General features: G+C 44.8%; 1 protein-coding gene across 1 annotated transcript; it reads right to left on the bottom strand.

Moving 5' to 3' along the window:
- Positions 1-2,166: 2,166 nt before the first annotated feature.
- LOC138770412 (high affinity immunoglobulin gamma Fc receptor I-like) lies at positions 2,167-18,606 on the bottom strand. Its single transcript, XM_069949516.1, has 8 exons — positions 18,541-18,606; positions 12,672-12,761; positions 10,316-10,336; positions 6,969-7,226; positions 6,621-6,881; positions 4,999-5,280; positions 4,602-4,880; positions 2,167-2,550 (listed from the first exon to the last, which is right to left on the bottom strand). The coding sequence occupies exons 2-8, from the start codon at positions 12,700-12,702 to the stop codon at positions 2,450-2,452; spliced, it is 1,233 nt and encodes a 410-aa protein (XP_069805617.1). The 5' UTR covers positions 12,703-12,761; positions 18,541-18,606; the 3' UTR covers positions 2,167-2,449.
- Between the last annotated feature and the right edge of the window lie 207 nt (positions 18,607-18,813).

Here is an 18,813-nt window from a genome sequence, read left to right as displayed (position 1 = left end):
TCTTGTGGCCTACTTTTGTAGTGTAAGGCCGGTTGTACCCTTCTCCCCTGTGGTCGGTGTCCTGTCGAGTTACTGCAGGGTCCCTTGGGATAGTGTAGTCACAGGTGGTCAGAGCGGTGTAGTAACCCTCCCGAATAGTGGTAGGACCCACCACCCACAGGTAATCACAGATTCAGTTATAGCATTGACTTGCTTTACTCTTTGTGGCTATGTTCACACTACGTATCTTTCCGTCCGTAGTGCGAACCGCGAATATACGCACGTAGTTTTGAGGTTGATGCGTTCGCTTGAAAGTATACGATATACGGCCGCACAATGCGCACTACGTATGAACTTACGACCGGATCGCATACGGCGCCGTGAAAAATGAACAAGACCATTGTTTGAGGACGGAAATGTTCCAACTCACGGCCGTGGATTTCCATGTGGTCCCGTACGGAGTACTTATTTCAGCCAAATTGAACTTGATTTTTCAATCCAAAAGGTTCTGTGAGTTTTATTGGGCTGGGAAAAGATTTCCAAGTAAATGACCTGCTTCAGATCGCTTCGAAACAAGCTAGGGAAGCAGAACTGTACTGCGGGCGTATGTTCGCGGTGCGTACGCATCCGGCCGCATGTCGATTTTTCGCACGCCCGTAGTTTCAGCCGCACATGTACGGCGGCGTAAGAACTGCGGACGGAATTGTACGCAGTGTGAACATAGCCTGTAAATGTGCAGCAGGTAATACAACGAATCTTAAGGTACTCGTGATAATAAATAAATACATATACAGAGAACCACCAGATCTGTGGGACTGAGGTAGTAGAGAGGCGGGTGCCGTGAGAGTCTCAGCCCAATCAGTAATGTGCTCTGCCGGGATGTTGGAGTGCTTAGAAGAATACTTATTATACTAAGATCAATATCCTGCTATACAGTGGCCATAAATTGGTAGATACCAGCTGTACACGGGCTCTGCAGACCATATAAATGATGACAGTGACTTATATCCAGTGATTTACAGGTGATGTCTTCTCTATATGTGTTCCAACACATATAGTATTAGGCCTCCTCTGTAGCCTCATATATTATGCCCCTATTTGTTAGATTGTTCACCTCTGTGCTCCTATATAGTAGTTAGGACCCATCAGTTCCCCCATATAATAGTCAGGTGCTCTCTGTGCCCCCAAATAGTAGTTAGATGTCTTCTTTCCCCCATTAAGTAGTTAGGTGTACTCTGTGCTTCCCATATAGTAGAAAGCTCTGTGCATCCATATAGTAGTTTGACCCCCTCTTTACCTATATATAGTAGTGTCCCAATAATACTTAGTCCTATTGAGTACTTACGTCCACTTTGTGTCCTAATAGACTACCCCCCCCCCCCTCTGTGTATCTCATTAGGAGGTAAGGCCTTCTGTGCCCCCATATAGTAGTTAAGTCCCCCTTCTCTGCCCCTATATAGTAGTTAAGTCCTACCTGTGCCTCCATATAGTAGTTTAGTCACTTTTGTGCTACCATATAGTAATCACGTCCCTGCTGTGCCCCAATAGAGTAGTCCTCTCTATGCTCCCAATAGAGTCAGACTCTCTTTGTGCATTCATGTAGTAGTTAGTCCCCTGTGTACCCCCATATGGTTGTCAGGTCCCCTCTGTGCCCCAACAGAGTTGTTAGGTTCTTTCTGTGCCACAATAAAATAGTAGGCCTCTTCTGTTTATCCACAATACTCGTAAGGCAATACTCTGTGCCCCCATTTAGTATAAGGACCCTCTGTGCACTCACATAGGCCCCTAATTCTGTGCATCCATATAATAGGCAGGCCCCCAGTAGGTAGGAAATCCTCAGCAGCTAACCCCCTTAAAGTAGGTAAAATCCCCCCTGTAGGAAGTCCCCTCAGGAAACGTTATACCTCATATAGTGAGTTAGCCTCCCTGGCTCTAGTAGTAACCCCCCCCACCAGTAAATAGCAGCATCCCCCATGTTTGTGCCCCCCATAGGTAATTAGTGCCCTAGCAACCAAAGCATGGACAGCAGTTCACTGTTCACTGTGGTTCTGCCCCCCAGGATCCACTACTACACTTATACATATAAACTTTCCAAGAAACACTCAGTATCTGCGATATAGGCAATGAACCAAATATTTTTCTTTATTCAAAAGTGACCCAAAAAAACAACAACAGGATAACATTGCAGTACAATCAGTTTCTGTCCCCATTAGGGCTCACAATCTAAATGCTGCCGGGTCTTGTAGCCAGGTATATAGATGTCAGTATATCCTCCACTGTATGTACATGGATGGATGATACTGTTGGGTCTTGTAGCCAGGTATATAGATGTCAGTATATCCTCCGCTGTATGTACATGGATAGATGATGCTGTGGGGTCTTGTAGCCAGGTATATAGATGCCAGTATATCCTCTGCTGTATGTACATGGATGGATGATGCTGTTGGGTCTTGTAGACCTGTCGGTCACTTCACCCATTTATATGATAGAAGACAAGTAGTGCAGCAGCTATTATTACACATCCAGATAATGTCAGTCGGATTATATTCTGCCGGGTATACCCCATATTGTCTGGGGGGAATGATAAAGAGAGTTGATTATTAATAAAGAATAAATTAAAGGGGTACTCTGGGCAAAGACTACAATTAAGTTTAGTGACCATCCCCTAAAGATGTTCAACTTTGCAATGTACATGTATTTCAAGTTTGGTATCCTTACCCCCTTTTTTCTGTCTTCTTCCCACACCGGAAGTCCTGTAGTCCAGAAGAAATCATTACTGTCATTCCTTTGCAGCAGGTGCCATCTTGAGACATGACCTCACGGAGGGGGAAGCTGTATGGCGCATGAGTGATTCCCAATACAGTAGGCACTGAATTTGAAACGGGCAACGCCTGTAGTGTCCCCCTATGTGTTTCTTTTCATCTTTCCTACACCTTTCCTAAGTGTTTTATGTTGCTGCTGTACCTTACTCCAACCACTAGGCGTCACACTTCTTCACAGCACAGCTGCAGTTACCACAGGTTAAGCTACACACACCCCTCCCCTCTATAGTGAGCACTTCCTTTAATTTAGTTCCGGGCTTCGGGCCAGACAGGACGTGCTACCCGTTCTCTGGGTCTAGCACCAGACAGACAGGAGAGTAGACCTGTTTCATTCAATCACCATGAGTTGCTAGACAACCCCCCAGGGAAGCCAGAGACAAGGGAGTCTCACCCTTTGCCTACGCTGTGGAATTTTCTAGTATCAGGGCAGTCAACCACCTAAAGAAAAGAGAAGACTATAAAGGCTGGGCCTCAGTAGAGAACAGTGCCGCTCATACTTACTGACGCTCGGCTCAGTAGGAAGGGTATTACTAGCCAGCTCCAGTGGCAGTGACAGGGGACCTGGTACTTGTACTACCCAATTAGGACGGAAACCCGACACTGAGGGGCAGAAGGCGGTCATATATGCAGATAACATATATATAAATATATATATATATATGTGTGAGTACGAGGATTACTACAGAACACTATGAAGACACTTCACCACATCCTGGCAGAGTACGCAGTACCTCCTATCCGATCACTGACACATTCCCCTGTTTATTCTTGTAATAACTCATTTATTTGTCTGTTCCTATTGCTACTGTTGCACTGTCACTGTTATTATTGCACTTTAATACCTTCTATAAGTAAAGTTTGTACTTTATTTAAAGTGGGACTCTACTGCCGCACCTGCACCTACACTCCGCACCTCACTTCTGTCCTAACCAAGGTTCGGTTGCCGTGTGTCCGGTGGTGGGGATTACCACTCCGGGCCACCGTGACAAGTAGCCCCCAAAACACCAGCAGGCCCAATACCAGTTCCAGCAACCTGAGCCACGGCAGCGCCCACATAGAGTAACACAACACTGTGAGGTCATGTCTCAAGATGGCACCTGCTGCAAGGGAATGAGACATGACAGCAATGATTTCTTCTGGACTACAGGACTTCCAGTGGGGGAGGCACTCAGAAAAATGTGGGTAAAGACACCAAACTTAAAATGCATGTACATTACAAAGTTGTATATCTTTAGCGGATGGTCACAATACTTAAAGGGGTACTCCAGCAAATCTTTTTCTTTAAAATCAACTGGTGTCAGAAAGTTATATAAAGCCTTTCAGTACTTATCAGCTGCTGCATGTCCTGCAGGAAGTGCTGTATTCTTTCCAGTCTTACACAGTGCTCTCTGCTGCCACCTCTGTCCATGTCAGGAACTGTCCAGAGCAGCAGATCCCCATAGAAAACCTCTGCTGCTCTGGACAGTTCCTGACATGGACAGAGGTGGCAGCAGAGGGTACTGTGTCAGAATACACCACTTCCTGCAGGACATACAACAGCTGATAATTACTGGAAGACTGGAGATTTTTAAATAGAAGTAAATGAGTCTATATAACTTTCTGAAACCAGTTGATTTCCTATATATTATAGGAATCACAATTATATTATATTATAATATTATCACAATTGCTCTTGTTTCCTATAGAAATAATCCAAGGCTTCCTGGGAATGCAGAAGTTCTTAGATTACATACCTGTGCAGTCTCTTATGCGGCTCCATTGGATATATATTATGGTTTGGATGAATTTTTAAAAACCTACCTTGTATGTGAATATAGACGCTGTAACTTCTCCTCGGTGCTGTGCTGAGTGGGGATTTTATTTCACAGGTATAATTCCCAGAATCCTCCAGGTGAGCGGACTGAACTTCATATTTATTAGATGATGAGAATTCCTGAACCGTCCGTCCATCTCTGTAGAAAGCAAACTGCACTTCTGTAGGCTTTATGTATGGTCTAAGAGCCGTGTTACATGTCAGGGTCATGGGATCTCCTTCATACATGTCACCGGTCACAGTAATATCTGGATGGGAGAATAACTCTAATATGGAAAACAGAGAGAAAGAGGGATTTTACAATTTCCCCAAAATTTAAATTAATTCAAACTAAAAGTGAAGAAGCCTTCAGATGTATCACACATACCCAGTGTCCATACTCACCCTCTATCTGGATTACTCGCTCTGCACTTCTCTTCCTTACTCTCCCATCTGTAGTTTCCACTTCACATGAATATTTCCCAGAATCCTCCAGCTGAACATTGTAGACTCCATAGATATCACTGACACCAGATATCAGGACAATCTGTCCTGCTCTATAGAAAGTAACTCGCAGTTGTGTATTGTGTCTGGGAGGAGGGAGACTGGTCTCACAGGTTAGGGTCACGTTACCCCCCTCAATAACTGGATGTGGGGTCACTTTTATTGTTGGAGTCGTGAACAGCTCTAGAAAACGAACAAAGTGATAATATATTACTGGGGAGATGTAATAGAAGGCAATAAAAAACTGACAATATGGTCATCGGTAAGGCTGGGTTCACACTGCGTTTTTGCAATCCGTTTTTTTGATCCGTTTTTTGCAAAAAACGGATGAAAAACGGATTGCAAGAAACGGATGCATTTGTGTGCATCCATTTTGATCCGTTTTTCCATTGACTTCCATTATAAAAAAAAAGGATCAAAACGGATCCGTTTTTTTTGACGGACACAAAAACGTTGCTGACACTATTTTTTTGTCCGATTACTAACTCCGCCACCAGCCATAGGATTGCTAACTCGTCCACCAGCCATAGGATTGCTAACTCGTCCACCAGCCATAGGATTGCGAACTCTGCCACCAGCCATATGATTGCAAACTCTGCTACCAGCCATAGGATTGCTAACTCTGCCACCAGCCGTACTATTGCTTCCCTTTTTAAGTTTTCGGAGAAGTTATACAATCATTTTTGTAGCCAGCAATGACACTGGGGGAATAACACTAGGATTAAGCATGTGGCTTGTCGGCATAAATATTTTTTACTAACCCACTGGGGATTCCCCGCTTAGGTTTGACCCCCACAGCAAGTAGTTTGCCTACTGTAGAAAGGTTGTCCCCTATAAGTAGGATCACCATGAGGTAGTTTGTACCCTGTAGGTAGGACCCTTTGAAGGTAGTTTCCCCGCTGGTGTTGACCCCATTGAAGATGGTTATTTCCTATAGTTAGGTTATAGGATAGCCCCTCGAAGGTAGCTTACTCCTGTAGGAAGGACAACTCAAAAGATAGCCTACCCCTTTAGGAAGGACACCCTGAAAGTAGTTTGCCATGTGTAGATAGGACACCTGTAGGTTGTTTGTAACGTTTGTCGGGATGAGTTGGTTGGGATAGAGTAAGTAGCTCTCCCCATTAGGTAGATAGTTTGGTCAAGTAGGTGGTAGTTTTTCTTATTATATGTGCCTTCCTGTATATAGGTGCCCCTAGTATGTAGTTTCCCTTAGCAAGATGGCACCCCCAGTTGGTTTCCCCCATTATGATAGTGTCCCCTGTAGACAGTTTCCTCCAGTAGGTAGGACCCCCCGCCCCCACCCCAGTATGTAGTTTGCACCCCCTGTAGATATTTTGCCCTCTATGTAAGTAGTATGCCCCCTGTAGGTACAAAACACACATATCTTCTGATATATTCTCTGTTTGCCCCAGATTTATTACATCTGACCCCGACCTCAGCAATAACTGCAGATGACTTTACAGGAGACATTGCACAGAATAACACAGAGCCAATAATCCAGCTATAAATGATCCATGATTTACCTTCAACTGATACAGAAACTTTATCTCCATGTTGGTTATACCGACCACTATAAGAGTTTTTCTTTATACAGTTGTATGTCCCGGCAGTATTCCTGTCTACATTTCCTATATGATATTCTGCATTATCTGTCCAGCCTCTGATGACTCTGTTCTCTTTATACCACATTGTCAGTCCCCCAGTGGATCCAGGACGGTGGTGACATCTTATCGTTAGGTCGTCTCCTTCATAGACATATAGAGGGGTCTGCAGGATGACCCAACCTGTAATATAACATGATATAAGATGACATATATAATCTCCCCTCAGTCACTTTGTCTGTATATCTGTGACCTGGTAGAGTTACTCACCAGCACTAACATCCAGTCTAACAGGGTCACTTCTTCCTCCATTACTGGTCTCACATTGATAACTTCCCCTGTGGAATGTTCCAGCATCTTGTATTATATAGGATTTTCCAAAGTCCAGTGCATAAGAGTCTTTGTACCATATATACCTCAGCTCCTCTCCTATAGTAGAGGCCACATCACAGCTCATTGTTATATCCTCTGATGTAAATATCTTCCTGTAGTCTGGAGTGAAGGTGACCACAGGTCTGATGGCCGCTCCTAGAAGACATCATGTGTTATACAGAGGAATTGGACACACAGTCACCTGCACATTCTTTATACCTCTCCATAGTACAGGATGAGATCACACATTGTATATAATGTGCCGTCCATGTAGAAACAACCATCATCGACCGAGCCTCAACCAGATCTACGGGTAAATCCCTAAGCCCATGACCCATCACTGCTGTTTTAGAGAACTGGTCACTATGGTGGTCTTTCTATTAGATCCTTAGTAGTGATGAGCAAATACTGTTCGATCGAATAGATATTCGATCGAATGGTGAGATATTCGCGAATATTCGAGAAATATTCGATAAACGTTCAAATCCCCCAGCTTCCGGTTTTACCATCCAAATGGTCAAATAGATGTTTTTCACTAATCGAATACTTGTTCCCATAGACTTTAATGGGATCGAATATTCGAATAATCGCGGGATATTCGTACGAATATCGAATATTCGAATATCTCACTATTCGCTCATCACTAATCCTTAGTATGATACACAGATCTTTACCCTCTACAAACTTGTGCCATAATCTCAGGTTGCCAGGTGGTGTTAGCAGTGGGCTAGGTGTTGGAATGTCCCAACTAGGCACTTGTCATGGTGGCCAGAAGTGGTAAGGCCACCCCGAGTATACTAGCACTAGACTTTATAAGGTTAGAACCAGTGTAGGTGCAGGTGCAAAGTGACTAGGGATGGTCCGAACCTGCCGAGGTTCGGGTTCGTACGAACCTGAACTCTTGGCAAAGATTCCCACTGTCTTCCACCTCCGTGGAGAGGGTGGATACAGCCAGAGGACCGCCTGGAAAACTGGGATACATCCTATGGCTATGGCTGTATCCCAGTTTTCCAGGCGGTCCTCCGGCTGTATCCACCCACTGCACGGAGCGGGCAGACAGCGGGAATCATTGCCGAGAGTTCAGGTTTGTACGAACCTGAACCTTGGCAGGTTCGGACCATCCCTAAAAGTGACCACAGAGTCCAGCACTAAACCAAGAACAGTTTACTATGAGAATCTTCAGTGCAATACAATATACAAGCAAAGTGTACGGTATAACAAAAATCGAACAGTCCTTTCTTCTGATTGACAACATAGAACAGTTAGCCGGTATCTGTGTATAGTAGTGGGACAAAATACCGAGTATAGCTCTCCTCTCAAGGTTCCCCGAGTAGGGAGAGCAGATATCAATGGAGTGCGTCGGCTTACTTGCACTTTGCTCCACTGCAGATGATTCCCTATGACTATTGGAATGTCCTTACTTGATTAGGAAATGACCCCCCTGATATAGACAAGGTATCCCAGATGGGCAGTTACCCCATCTTTCGGCTTAGGACTGCATAGGGAATTTTAAGGAAGTCTCTCAATAGAAAGGCTGTGGCATCTAATTCCTGTTAGGGGACCTGCCCCCCAATCAAGGCTCAGGCTTAACTTCTGAAGGGAACACTCTCTGACTGTGCTCGCATACATAGTTAACCCTTTAGTGAACCTCTAGCTGTGCAAGAGACATCGAAAAGTGAGACACCAAATGGTGAAGCAGTAAAAGGCCTTCAGCCCAGAATGTGATACATAACAGAAATCCCTGACGACAGGTGGCGCTAGGATGTAGTGGCACACCGGCTCTGGGACACTACACTAGTATAACTGGATTAGCATTTCATACCCATCTGTAATAGGTTCTTTGTAAGCTTGGACATATTTGTACAATGTTTATGCAGTGTCCAGGAACAAGTGTTTCTCTGCTAAGTGTTGGTATTGTCTTTTATAGCATTTTCTATGTAGGAGTAGCGTCCCGGAGGAGTGCGATTGTCATTGACTCATAGGTAATATGTCTATTTTGTCCCAAACCTTTTGCATATGTAACGTCTGGAGTCTTGGATCCTCTGTACCGTCACCAGCGATGGCATAAACCCCACCAGGGAGCGGAGACTAAGGGGCCGCTGGTTTTCACCAGAGCCCGCCGCATGGCGGGATGGGCTTGCTGCGGCAGGCGACCCCCGGGTCGCTACCCCTGGCTTGGTTTGCTAGTGACGGCAGGCAAGGTGAAGCAGGAGTAGTAGGCAGTGGATCATGCAGATAGTGGTCTAGGCGTAACCGCAGGGGGCCAGGAACTACGGACAAGGGCAACGGACAGAAACAACAGACAAGGGCAGCGGACAGGGACAACGAGGAGCTGGGCCAAAACGCTATGGAAAGCATATAGAGGCTCCAACACGAGGGACAGGGCATGCTGGGATTTATAGGGAGTGATTACTGCAACTACCAATTAGGGGCGGACTGGCCCTTTAAATCTGTGACAGCCGGCGCGCACGTGCCCTAGGAGGCGAGGATGCGCACGCCGGCCGGGACAGGAGCGGGGCGAGGTGAGACGCCCTCGGGGGCCGAACTAGTCGCAGCGCTGGGTCCCTGCACCTGGACCCCGGCGGCTGCAGTACACGAGGAGAGGGTGCGGCGGCGGCCCGGAGCACAGGACACCGCTGCCGCAGCCCTGACAGCATATAGCACTTTATACATTGAGACTCCCAGGTAGCTTATATATTTTTTTGCACTCGCACTTCTATTTTGATATGGACCCTGTAATGATATGATGCCCTAATTTATGAGGTGGGCAGATAGCAATAATATAGTATTTTGTACTTGTATATACCCTCCGGGATTGCCACTATCTTTTTAATGCATGGTTTTCCCTCTTTTTAATAAATTGTATTTTTAATGCTAAATAATAAAGATTTAATTGCTACTGAAACTCAGTATTGTGTGGTTGTATTTGATCTAAGGTAAACTGAGGTAGAAGTCACTATAGTGCACATAAGTTTGTGAATAATTTAGAATTTTTATACTATAGAGTGCACATTGACAAATTAGATATTAACTATACAGGATCTACAGTATAGCTCATTGGTAGCTGATCACCCATCAGACTACACAGTGAATGGAGATCCAATCTACCATATACTGTATGTGATAGAGGCTTACACCACTAGTAATCTTCTTGAATGTTATATATGAATAGTAGAATACCACAATGACCAGAACATGGAATAAACCCCCAAATGTCAATTTACCTAGCGGGTTGTGTAACTTACCTTCCTGTATGAGAAGCAAGCCTATAAAACAGAATAGAAAGAGTTAACAATCTCATCTACTGCATTTATCTCCAAGTAATAGAAGTGAAGACCAGCGGCCCCTTAGACTCCACTCCCTGCTGCGGTTCCCACCATCTCTTACGGAGGTTCAGCGGACGCACTATTCTCAGTCATAACACCCTCCTCCGTTTTTGTGGACGTCTTTGGGCCCCTCGTATTCTATCAATATCTTCCTGTAGGTGAGGTCTCCAGAACTGGACACAATATTCCAGATGTGATATCACTAGAGCTCTATACAGCGGGATCATAATCAGTATGTGAGATGTAACCTGATCTATCAGAGACAGACCCATGACTTGCTCCATGTATCACAGCTTGATATGGGACAAGATCAGGACAGGACTATCAGCCTATACAGATGGAAGCTACTGACTAATATACTGCAGTGTGACCGCGGCCAAAGTCTATGAGACTGATACAATGATCAGCAAAGTGCAGTCATGGGAATTATACTGATCTCCTCAATCCCTTCACTTCTAAGGGTCCTATTACACGGAGCGATTTTTAACGATTAACGATCATAAACGAGATTGTTTATTGTTAACCTGAAATCGTTCACCATATTACATAGAACGATAATCGTTAGTTATGATCGTTACTATGATCGTTATTGCGATCGTTACTATGATGTTTTTTTCCTTCTGATCAAAGAAAAACAATGTACAATGTGCAATCATGCTGCCTTTACACTGAACGATTATTGTGCGAATTTGCCAGATAACGATCGAATTCGAACGATAATCGTACGTGTAAATGCAGCGAATGATCAAGCGACGAGCGAGAAATCGTTCATTTTGATCTTACAACATGTTCTAAAATCGTTGTTCGCAAAAAAATCGCAGATCGTTCCGTGTAAACAGTCGTTCACCAATTTCACCTATGTGCGAGATAGGCTTAAGCGATCGCAAAACGATTTTTCCGTACGACATATTGTTCCGTCTAAACGCTGATTGTTCTAAAAAAAACACACATCGTACAATCGGGCGAATTATCGTTCCGTGTAAACGCAGCATTACACTGAACCATTAGTGAAAAAATGCTGAACTTGAGCGAATGACGTGGAATTACATTGAACGATTGGCAAACGATTAACGATAATTTTAGCTTCAGATCTAAATCAACGATCAACGACAAGCGAACGAGTTTTCTATCATTGCCTGCAATTACACAGAACGATTATCGTTTAAATTCGAACGATTTAACGATTTTTCGCACGATAATCGCCCCGTGTAATAGGGCCCTAAGTAACTAAACCAGATCAGCGTATAGTAATGGAGTTATACAGTGACACTACACCCTGTGCACAGCCGTATAGAGGGACATATGATGGGAGACTTGGGGTGCAGCCCGGTAACTTGTAGTATTACCCGCTATTTATATGACATTATTGATCCCTCTTATGCTAAGTTTACACGAGGCGATTATTGGCCCGATCGTACGATTAACGATTTCGAAGTAACGATTTTTTTTTTATAACGATCAGCGTTTAGACGGTACGATATATTGTACGGAAAAATCGTTTTGCGATCGTTTTGCGATCGTTTTGCGATCACGCGCCCGCAGCCTGGCCCACCCGCAGCCCGCCCCCCCCACTGCTCAACCGCAGCCCCCTGCGCCGCCCCTATCGCCACCCCCGCCGCCCCTATCGTCACCCCCGCTGCTCCGATCGCCACCCCCTCCGCTCCAATCACCCCCCCGGCCGCCGCTCCGATCCCCCCCCCCCGCGCCGCTCCGATCGCCCCCCCCCCCCCCCGCCGCTGATTGGCTGAAGGGGAGCCGTTTGAAATTCCCGGCTCATCTTTTCAGCCAATCAATGCGCTGAAGAGGGGAGCCTGGGATCTCGAAGACCTGCTGCGCGGAGCAGGTAACGTATGCTCTTGGCCGCGGCGGTGGGGGCGATCGGAGCGACGGGGGCGAGCGATCAGAGCGGCGGCGGGGGTGGCGATCGGGGCGGCAGGGGTGGCGATCGAGCCGGCGCAGGGGGCTGCGGATGAGCGGGGGGCCGAGCTGCGAGCGGGGGGCCTGGCGGCGGGCGGGGCTGCAGGTGGCCGGATTATCGCGCGTCGACTGTTTACACGGAACGATCGGCAAATTTTTTGCGAACTACGAATGACGATTTATGAACATGTTAAAAGATCAAAATGAACGCTTTTTCGATCGTTCGCCGCGTTTACACGTACGATTATCATTCGAATTCGATCGTTATCACGAAAATTCGCCCGATAATCGCTCCGTGTAAACTTAGCATTATGATTCCCCATCAGAGACTGATAAACATGAAGATCATTGTACTTACAGAGTAATAACAGCGACGTCTCTGCGGACATGATGGATGGAGATGATGCTGCCGAGTATAAGGAGAGGAGTGGTGTCTGTCAGTATCTTTCTGTGAATACAAGAAGGAAGAATTGTAGAATTCTATATATAAAGAAACTTTTATGTATCGCTGCTCTGGTTAAATCGGAATCGAGTGTCTATCCGAGTGTATACCCGTCACATGTAGAAATAGATAAATAAGGGTAAAGACCATAGGAAGACTCTCCAGTAGTGATGAGCGATCAGTTCAGAAAGTCAGGTTCGGCCATGTTTTTCCAAACCCAAGGGCTCTGCATTTGACTACCGGCACCTGGAAAAGTTAGATGTCGCCATAGGAAGTCTTGGAAAACATGGACACAGCCACAGGCCATAGGCTGTATCCATGTTTTCCTGGTAGCCCTAGGACGGCAATCAACCGCCCCTAGATGCTGGCAGTCAAATACCGAAACCTCAGGTTTGGAAAAACATGTCTGAACCCGAACTGATCGCCCATCACTACTTTTCAGGGTATGGGTGAATAGAGAAAAAGATGATTAAAGGAGTAGTTAACAAGTCAACTGGTGTCAGAAAGTGCCAGAGATTTTTAATTTACTTCTATTAAACAATCTTGAGTCTTACAGTACTTATCAGCTGCTGTATGTCCTGCAGGAAGTGGCGTATTCTCTGCAGTCTGACACAGTGCTCTCTGCTGCCACCTCTGTCCATGTCAGGAACTGTCCAGAGCAGCAGCAAATCCCCATAGAAAACCTCTCCTGCTCTGGACAGTTCCTGACATGGACAGAGGTGGCAGCAGAGAGCACTGTGTCAGACTGGAGAGAATACACCACTTCCCTCAGGACATACAACAGCTGATAAGTACTGTAAGACTTGAGATTTCTTAATAGAACTAAATTACAAAATCTTTGGAACTTTCTGGCAACAGTTGATTTGAAAGAAACCCCCCTTTAATATTATGTTTTTATTTTAACCCTTTGAGGACCAGGCCAAAAATGACCCAGTGGACCGCGCAAATTTTGATCTTAGTGTTTCCGTTTTTTCCTCCTCCCCTTCTAAGAGCTCCAGCACTCTCAGTTTTCTATCTACAGGCCATGTAAGGGCTTATTTGTTACAGGAATAGTTGTACTTTGTAATGGCGTCATTCATTTTACCATAACATGTATGATGGAATCCAAATATATTATTTATGAAGATATAAATAGGTGAAATCGTAAAAAAGAATGCAATATGGTAACGTTTGGGGGGTTCCTGTGTCTACGTAATGCACTATATGGTAACAGCGACATGATACTATTATTCTATAGGTCAGTCTGAACACAACCATATGCAGGTTACACAGATTCTCTAATGTTATATATATTTTTTTAAATGAAATCCTTTTTTTTGGCAATTAATTATAAATAAAATGGGACTATTGTGACGCTTATAACAGTTTTATTTTTTCACCTACGGGGCTGTATGGGGTGTCATTTTTTCCGCCATGATCTCTTGTTTTTATTAATACCATATTTGTGAAGATCGGACGTTTTGATCACTTTTTATAAATTTTTTTTCATATATAATGTAACATAAAATCGGTAATCCGCGCACTTTTTTCCCTCTTTTCGTGTACGCCGTTTACCGTTCGCAATTACGCTTGTTATATTTTAATAGATTGGACAATTACGCACGCTACGGTATATTATATGTTTATTTGTTTATTTATTTTTATATGTTTTATTTATATAATGGGATAGGGGGGTTATTTCAACTTTTTTTTTTTACATATTTGAAGTCCCTTTGGGGGACTTGTACATACACTAGTTTGATTACACACACTGATCATTGCTATGCCATAGGCATAGCATTGATCAGTGTTATCGGCGATCTGCTCATTGAGCCTGCCTGTGCAGGCTTAGTGCAGCACATCGCCGATCGGACCGCAGGGAGGCAGGTAAGAGACCTCCGGCAGTCCGTTTTACCGATCGGGACCCCGGCGTTTAAGGAGTTAATGACACGCGGCAGCGTGTCATTACCGGTAAGGTCCTGGCTGCTGATTGCAGCCGGCCCCCACCTGCTATGAAGCACGCTCCGCTCCGGAGCACGCTTCATAGCCGGAGAAACACCCAGGGCGTACAGTTACGCTCTAGGTCGTCTGGGGACAGACTTCCATGGCGTAACTATACGCCCTGGGTCGTCTAAGGGTTAAATGAATTAAAAGCATATAGCATAATATAAAAGAAAAAAAAGGAAAAGACACTTAAAATAAAAAAGTAATAAAACTTTATTCATAAAAAAAAATCACAAGAAAAAAAACAACACATAACATGATAAAAAGACTTAAAAACTGGAGCATTTGACTTTTCAGCATTCATTGAGAATCTTGCCGACAGCTCAGCATACAGTACAGCGACTGCTGGCTTACTACTCCTGTTCGCCCTGGGATGGGTGCCAGCTACCTGCAACAGTTTTTGTGTAGATTTCAGCAAAAAAAAGTGATGGGATCTTTTGAGCATTTCATTTTTTGCATGTAAACGTATGAAAAATAGCTGTGATTAAAGGGGTGGCTACTTTATAGTAAAATTATTCAGTGTACAGTATTAGTGTCCTCACTGTATATACTGACAGCGGCTCCCTGTGTACTCACTGTATATACTGAGAGCAGCTCCCTGTGTATTCACTGTATATACTGACAGTAGCTCCCTGTGTACTCACTGTATATGCTGACAGCAGCTCCCTGTGTACTCACTGTATATACTAACAGCAGCTCCCTGTACTCACTGTATATACTGAGAGCAGCTCCCTGTGTACTCACTTATATACTGGCAGCAGCTCCCTGTGTACTCACTGTATATACTGGCAGCAGCTCCCTGTGTACTCACTGTATATACTAACAGCAGCTCCCTGTACTCACTGTATATACTGCCAGCAGCATCCTGTGTACTCACTGTATATACTGACAGCAGCTCCCTGTGTACTCACTGTATATAATGACAGCAGCTCCCTGTGTATTCACTGTATATACTGACAGCAGCTCCCTGTGTACTCACTGTATATACTGACAGCAGCTCCCCGTGTACTCACTGTATATACTGACAGCAGCTCCCTGTACTCACTGTATATACTGACAGCAGCTCCCTGTGTACTCACTGTATATACTGACAGCAGCACCCTGTGTACTCACTGTATATACTGACAGCAGATCCCTGTATACTCACTTTATATACTGACAGCAGCTCCCTGTGTACCTAATAGAGTTAAAATCAGACTCCCCTCCTGCAGGCTGTGCTGCCCTGCTCTGTGGTGTGGTGTTCATAAGATGGCCGACATGGAGGAGCATGTGACCATGCCCCTCCCCCATGTGAGTCTGTATATGCCTATAGTGGACACTGGGGGGGCAGGGCATGATCACATGCTCCTCCATGTCGGCCATCGTATAGACAGACTCACCACAAAGTAGCACAGCCCAGCCTAGAGGAGAGGAGTCTGATATTAGTTCTATGAGGTACACAGGGAGCTGCTGTCAGTATATACAGTGAGTACACAGGGAGCTGCTGTCAGTATATACAGTGAGTAAACAGGGAGCTGCTGGCAGTATATACAGTGAGTACAGGGAGCTGCTGGCAGTATATACAGTGAGTACACAGGGAGCTGCTGGCAGTATATACAGTGAGTACACAGGGAGCTGCTGGCAGTATATACAGTGAGTACACAGGGAGCTGCTGTCAGTATATACAGTGAGTAAACAGGGAGCTGCTGGCAGTATATACAGTGAGTACAGGGAGCTGCTGGCAGTATATACAGTGAGTACACAGGGAGCTTCTGGCAGTATATACAGTGAGTACACAGGGAGCTGCTGTCAGTATATACAGTGAGTACACAGGGAGCTGCTGTCAGTATATACAGTGAGTAAACAGGGAGCTGCTGGCAGTATATACAGTGAGTACAGGGAGCTGCTGGCAGTATATACAGTGAGTACAGGGAGCTGCTGTCAGTATATACAGTGAATACACAGGGAGCTGCTGGCAGTATATACAGTGAGTACACAGGGAGCTGCTGGCAGTATATACAGTGAGTAGAGTTACTAATACTGTACACTGAGAAATTTTACTATAAAGTAGCGAACCCCATTAAGAGACAAAATAAGGAGGGCAGTGTGCAATAATGTGTCACTTTTGCACACCAGTTTTTGAGTAAAAGCATTGATAAATTCCCCCATACAGCACCTAATTCTAAGCGGTATACAGTATGGTGGACACATTTCTAAACGGTTACCTAACTAACAATGTTTTACATACAGTGCACAAATAATACAACAGTATATACCATCATATATATGTATATACCATCCAGATAATACCAACATACAGTGACCACATAGCAGCGTCATAAATAATCTACTAATAACGCTATACAATGTCTAAATAATCTAGTGTAATTAGTCTTTTATTATTATTATTATTATTATTATTATTATTTTTTATTTATAAAGCCCCCTTGATTCCAGAGCGCTATACAAGTGATAGGGGTGACAAAAAAAACATAACAAGATCAAAAACACATTACATAAAGGTAATGGCAGACTGGTACATGGGGGAGAAAGGACCCTGCCCGGGAGGTCTTACGTTCTATAATGCTTTTCATACATGAGGTCTCAAGGTATTAGGCCATCTATGGCAAAGTTTATATGCCCTATACAAAGATCCCACAAGTCCAGCTCCGAGCAATATACAACCACAATATTATAGGAGTATATAGCCTACAAATAAAATTACTGGATGATAGCGGCCATGTATATCTTGTCCTCTACCAACAATGTCCTGCTAGATCAAATAGGCAACATGGATCCTGCATGCCCAGAGCATAGGCGTATTATATGCCATGGAGAGGCCACAGTACAGTGTAGGGTCCATCCCGGCATGAGGCCACTTTATCGTGGTGGGATGGGACCCACTATTTGCAATATTTTTGGGGGGTGGGCTGCTTTTAGTGATTTTCATATCTATAGTGGGTCTGTATCTCGCCATTGCAGTGAGCTGTTGCATTTCTCTGTGTCTTTGTGTGTTTACATGGAGGGGAGGGCCGCAGCCCGGATCCTGTCTATGATTGTGAGAGGTGAATTGCTGGAAAAAGTAATTCTTTAGAATGTTAATATCAGTGACCAGATCGTGAACGATATCAGTCATGGGTTATAGTTGTGTCTCAGAGAGACGGGAGAAGTCCTGCAGATGAGAGTGATAGGATGTAAAAAGGGACGGCTGAGGGTCATAGGTCAGGGCCTAGGCCGAGGTCAGGAGTGGGCTGCAGGGTTAGACCAGGACTGAGATTCCCATCCGAGACCCACCTGCTACTCTGTTTGTGCACTTGTATATGACGGCGGATCAGGCGGTACATTAACTTTGCAGAATACTGTGAGAGTCCCTGCATGGGGCTATAGCCACTTACTCGGGGAAGTGAATGGCTGGGTAATTTTTAAAAAAAACATCTAATATGTGATTTATATATAAATCATGCTTTAAAGCTTTTGGTAACATTTAGTAGCTGACAGATAGTAATGGTACCATATAGTGGTCAGATACCGCACTGTGGACTGGACACAGTCATCACCAGAATACACTATTAGTAATAGTCAGCCCCTAGTAGTAGTAATAATAACCTACTCAGTAACACGAACCCTCTGTACTGCCCACTCTGTACCCCGACTCCCTCCCTAGTGCTCCACTATATCCACAGTGACATCACCACCTCTGCCTGCCCTGACCCGTACCAAGCAATGGAGTATGACTATAACGGCCAGAGGAGGAGGTCTCTAAGGCCTAAGAGATACCGATCCTCGTTAACGACAATCTAGCATTACCATAACCCATACTAACCTCTACGAATGGGCAGATTGGCGCAGCGACGCTCAGCAATGTTGTGTCATTTCGGAGATATGATCAGACTGGTGGGAGGGAGAGTACCGGAGGATGGGGGTTATAACTACACATGTAGCAGGGGATGGAACTTTGTGGCCAGGACAGGATGCCCTAGATATAGGTGTAAGTGCTGCAGACTGATATCTACAGATACATCTCCCCTCATGCTTCCTCAGACAACACATCGTACGTAATACGGCCCTGTAGGGCGATGCGGTCCTGACTGGCTGA

This window comes from Dendropsophus ebraccatus, chromosome 13, assembly GCF_027789765.1.
Source record: "Dendropsophus ebraccatus isolate aDenEbr1 chromosome 13, aDenEbr1.pat, whole genome shotgun sequence".
In the NCBI taxonomy this organism is placed as follows: Eukaryota; Metazoa; Chordata; class Amphibia; order Anura; family Hylidae; genus Dendropsophus; species Dendropsophus ebraccatus.
This window is presented reverse-complemented; position numbering and strand designations above follow the sequence as displayed.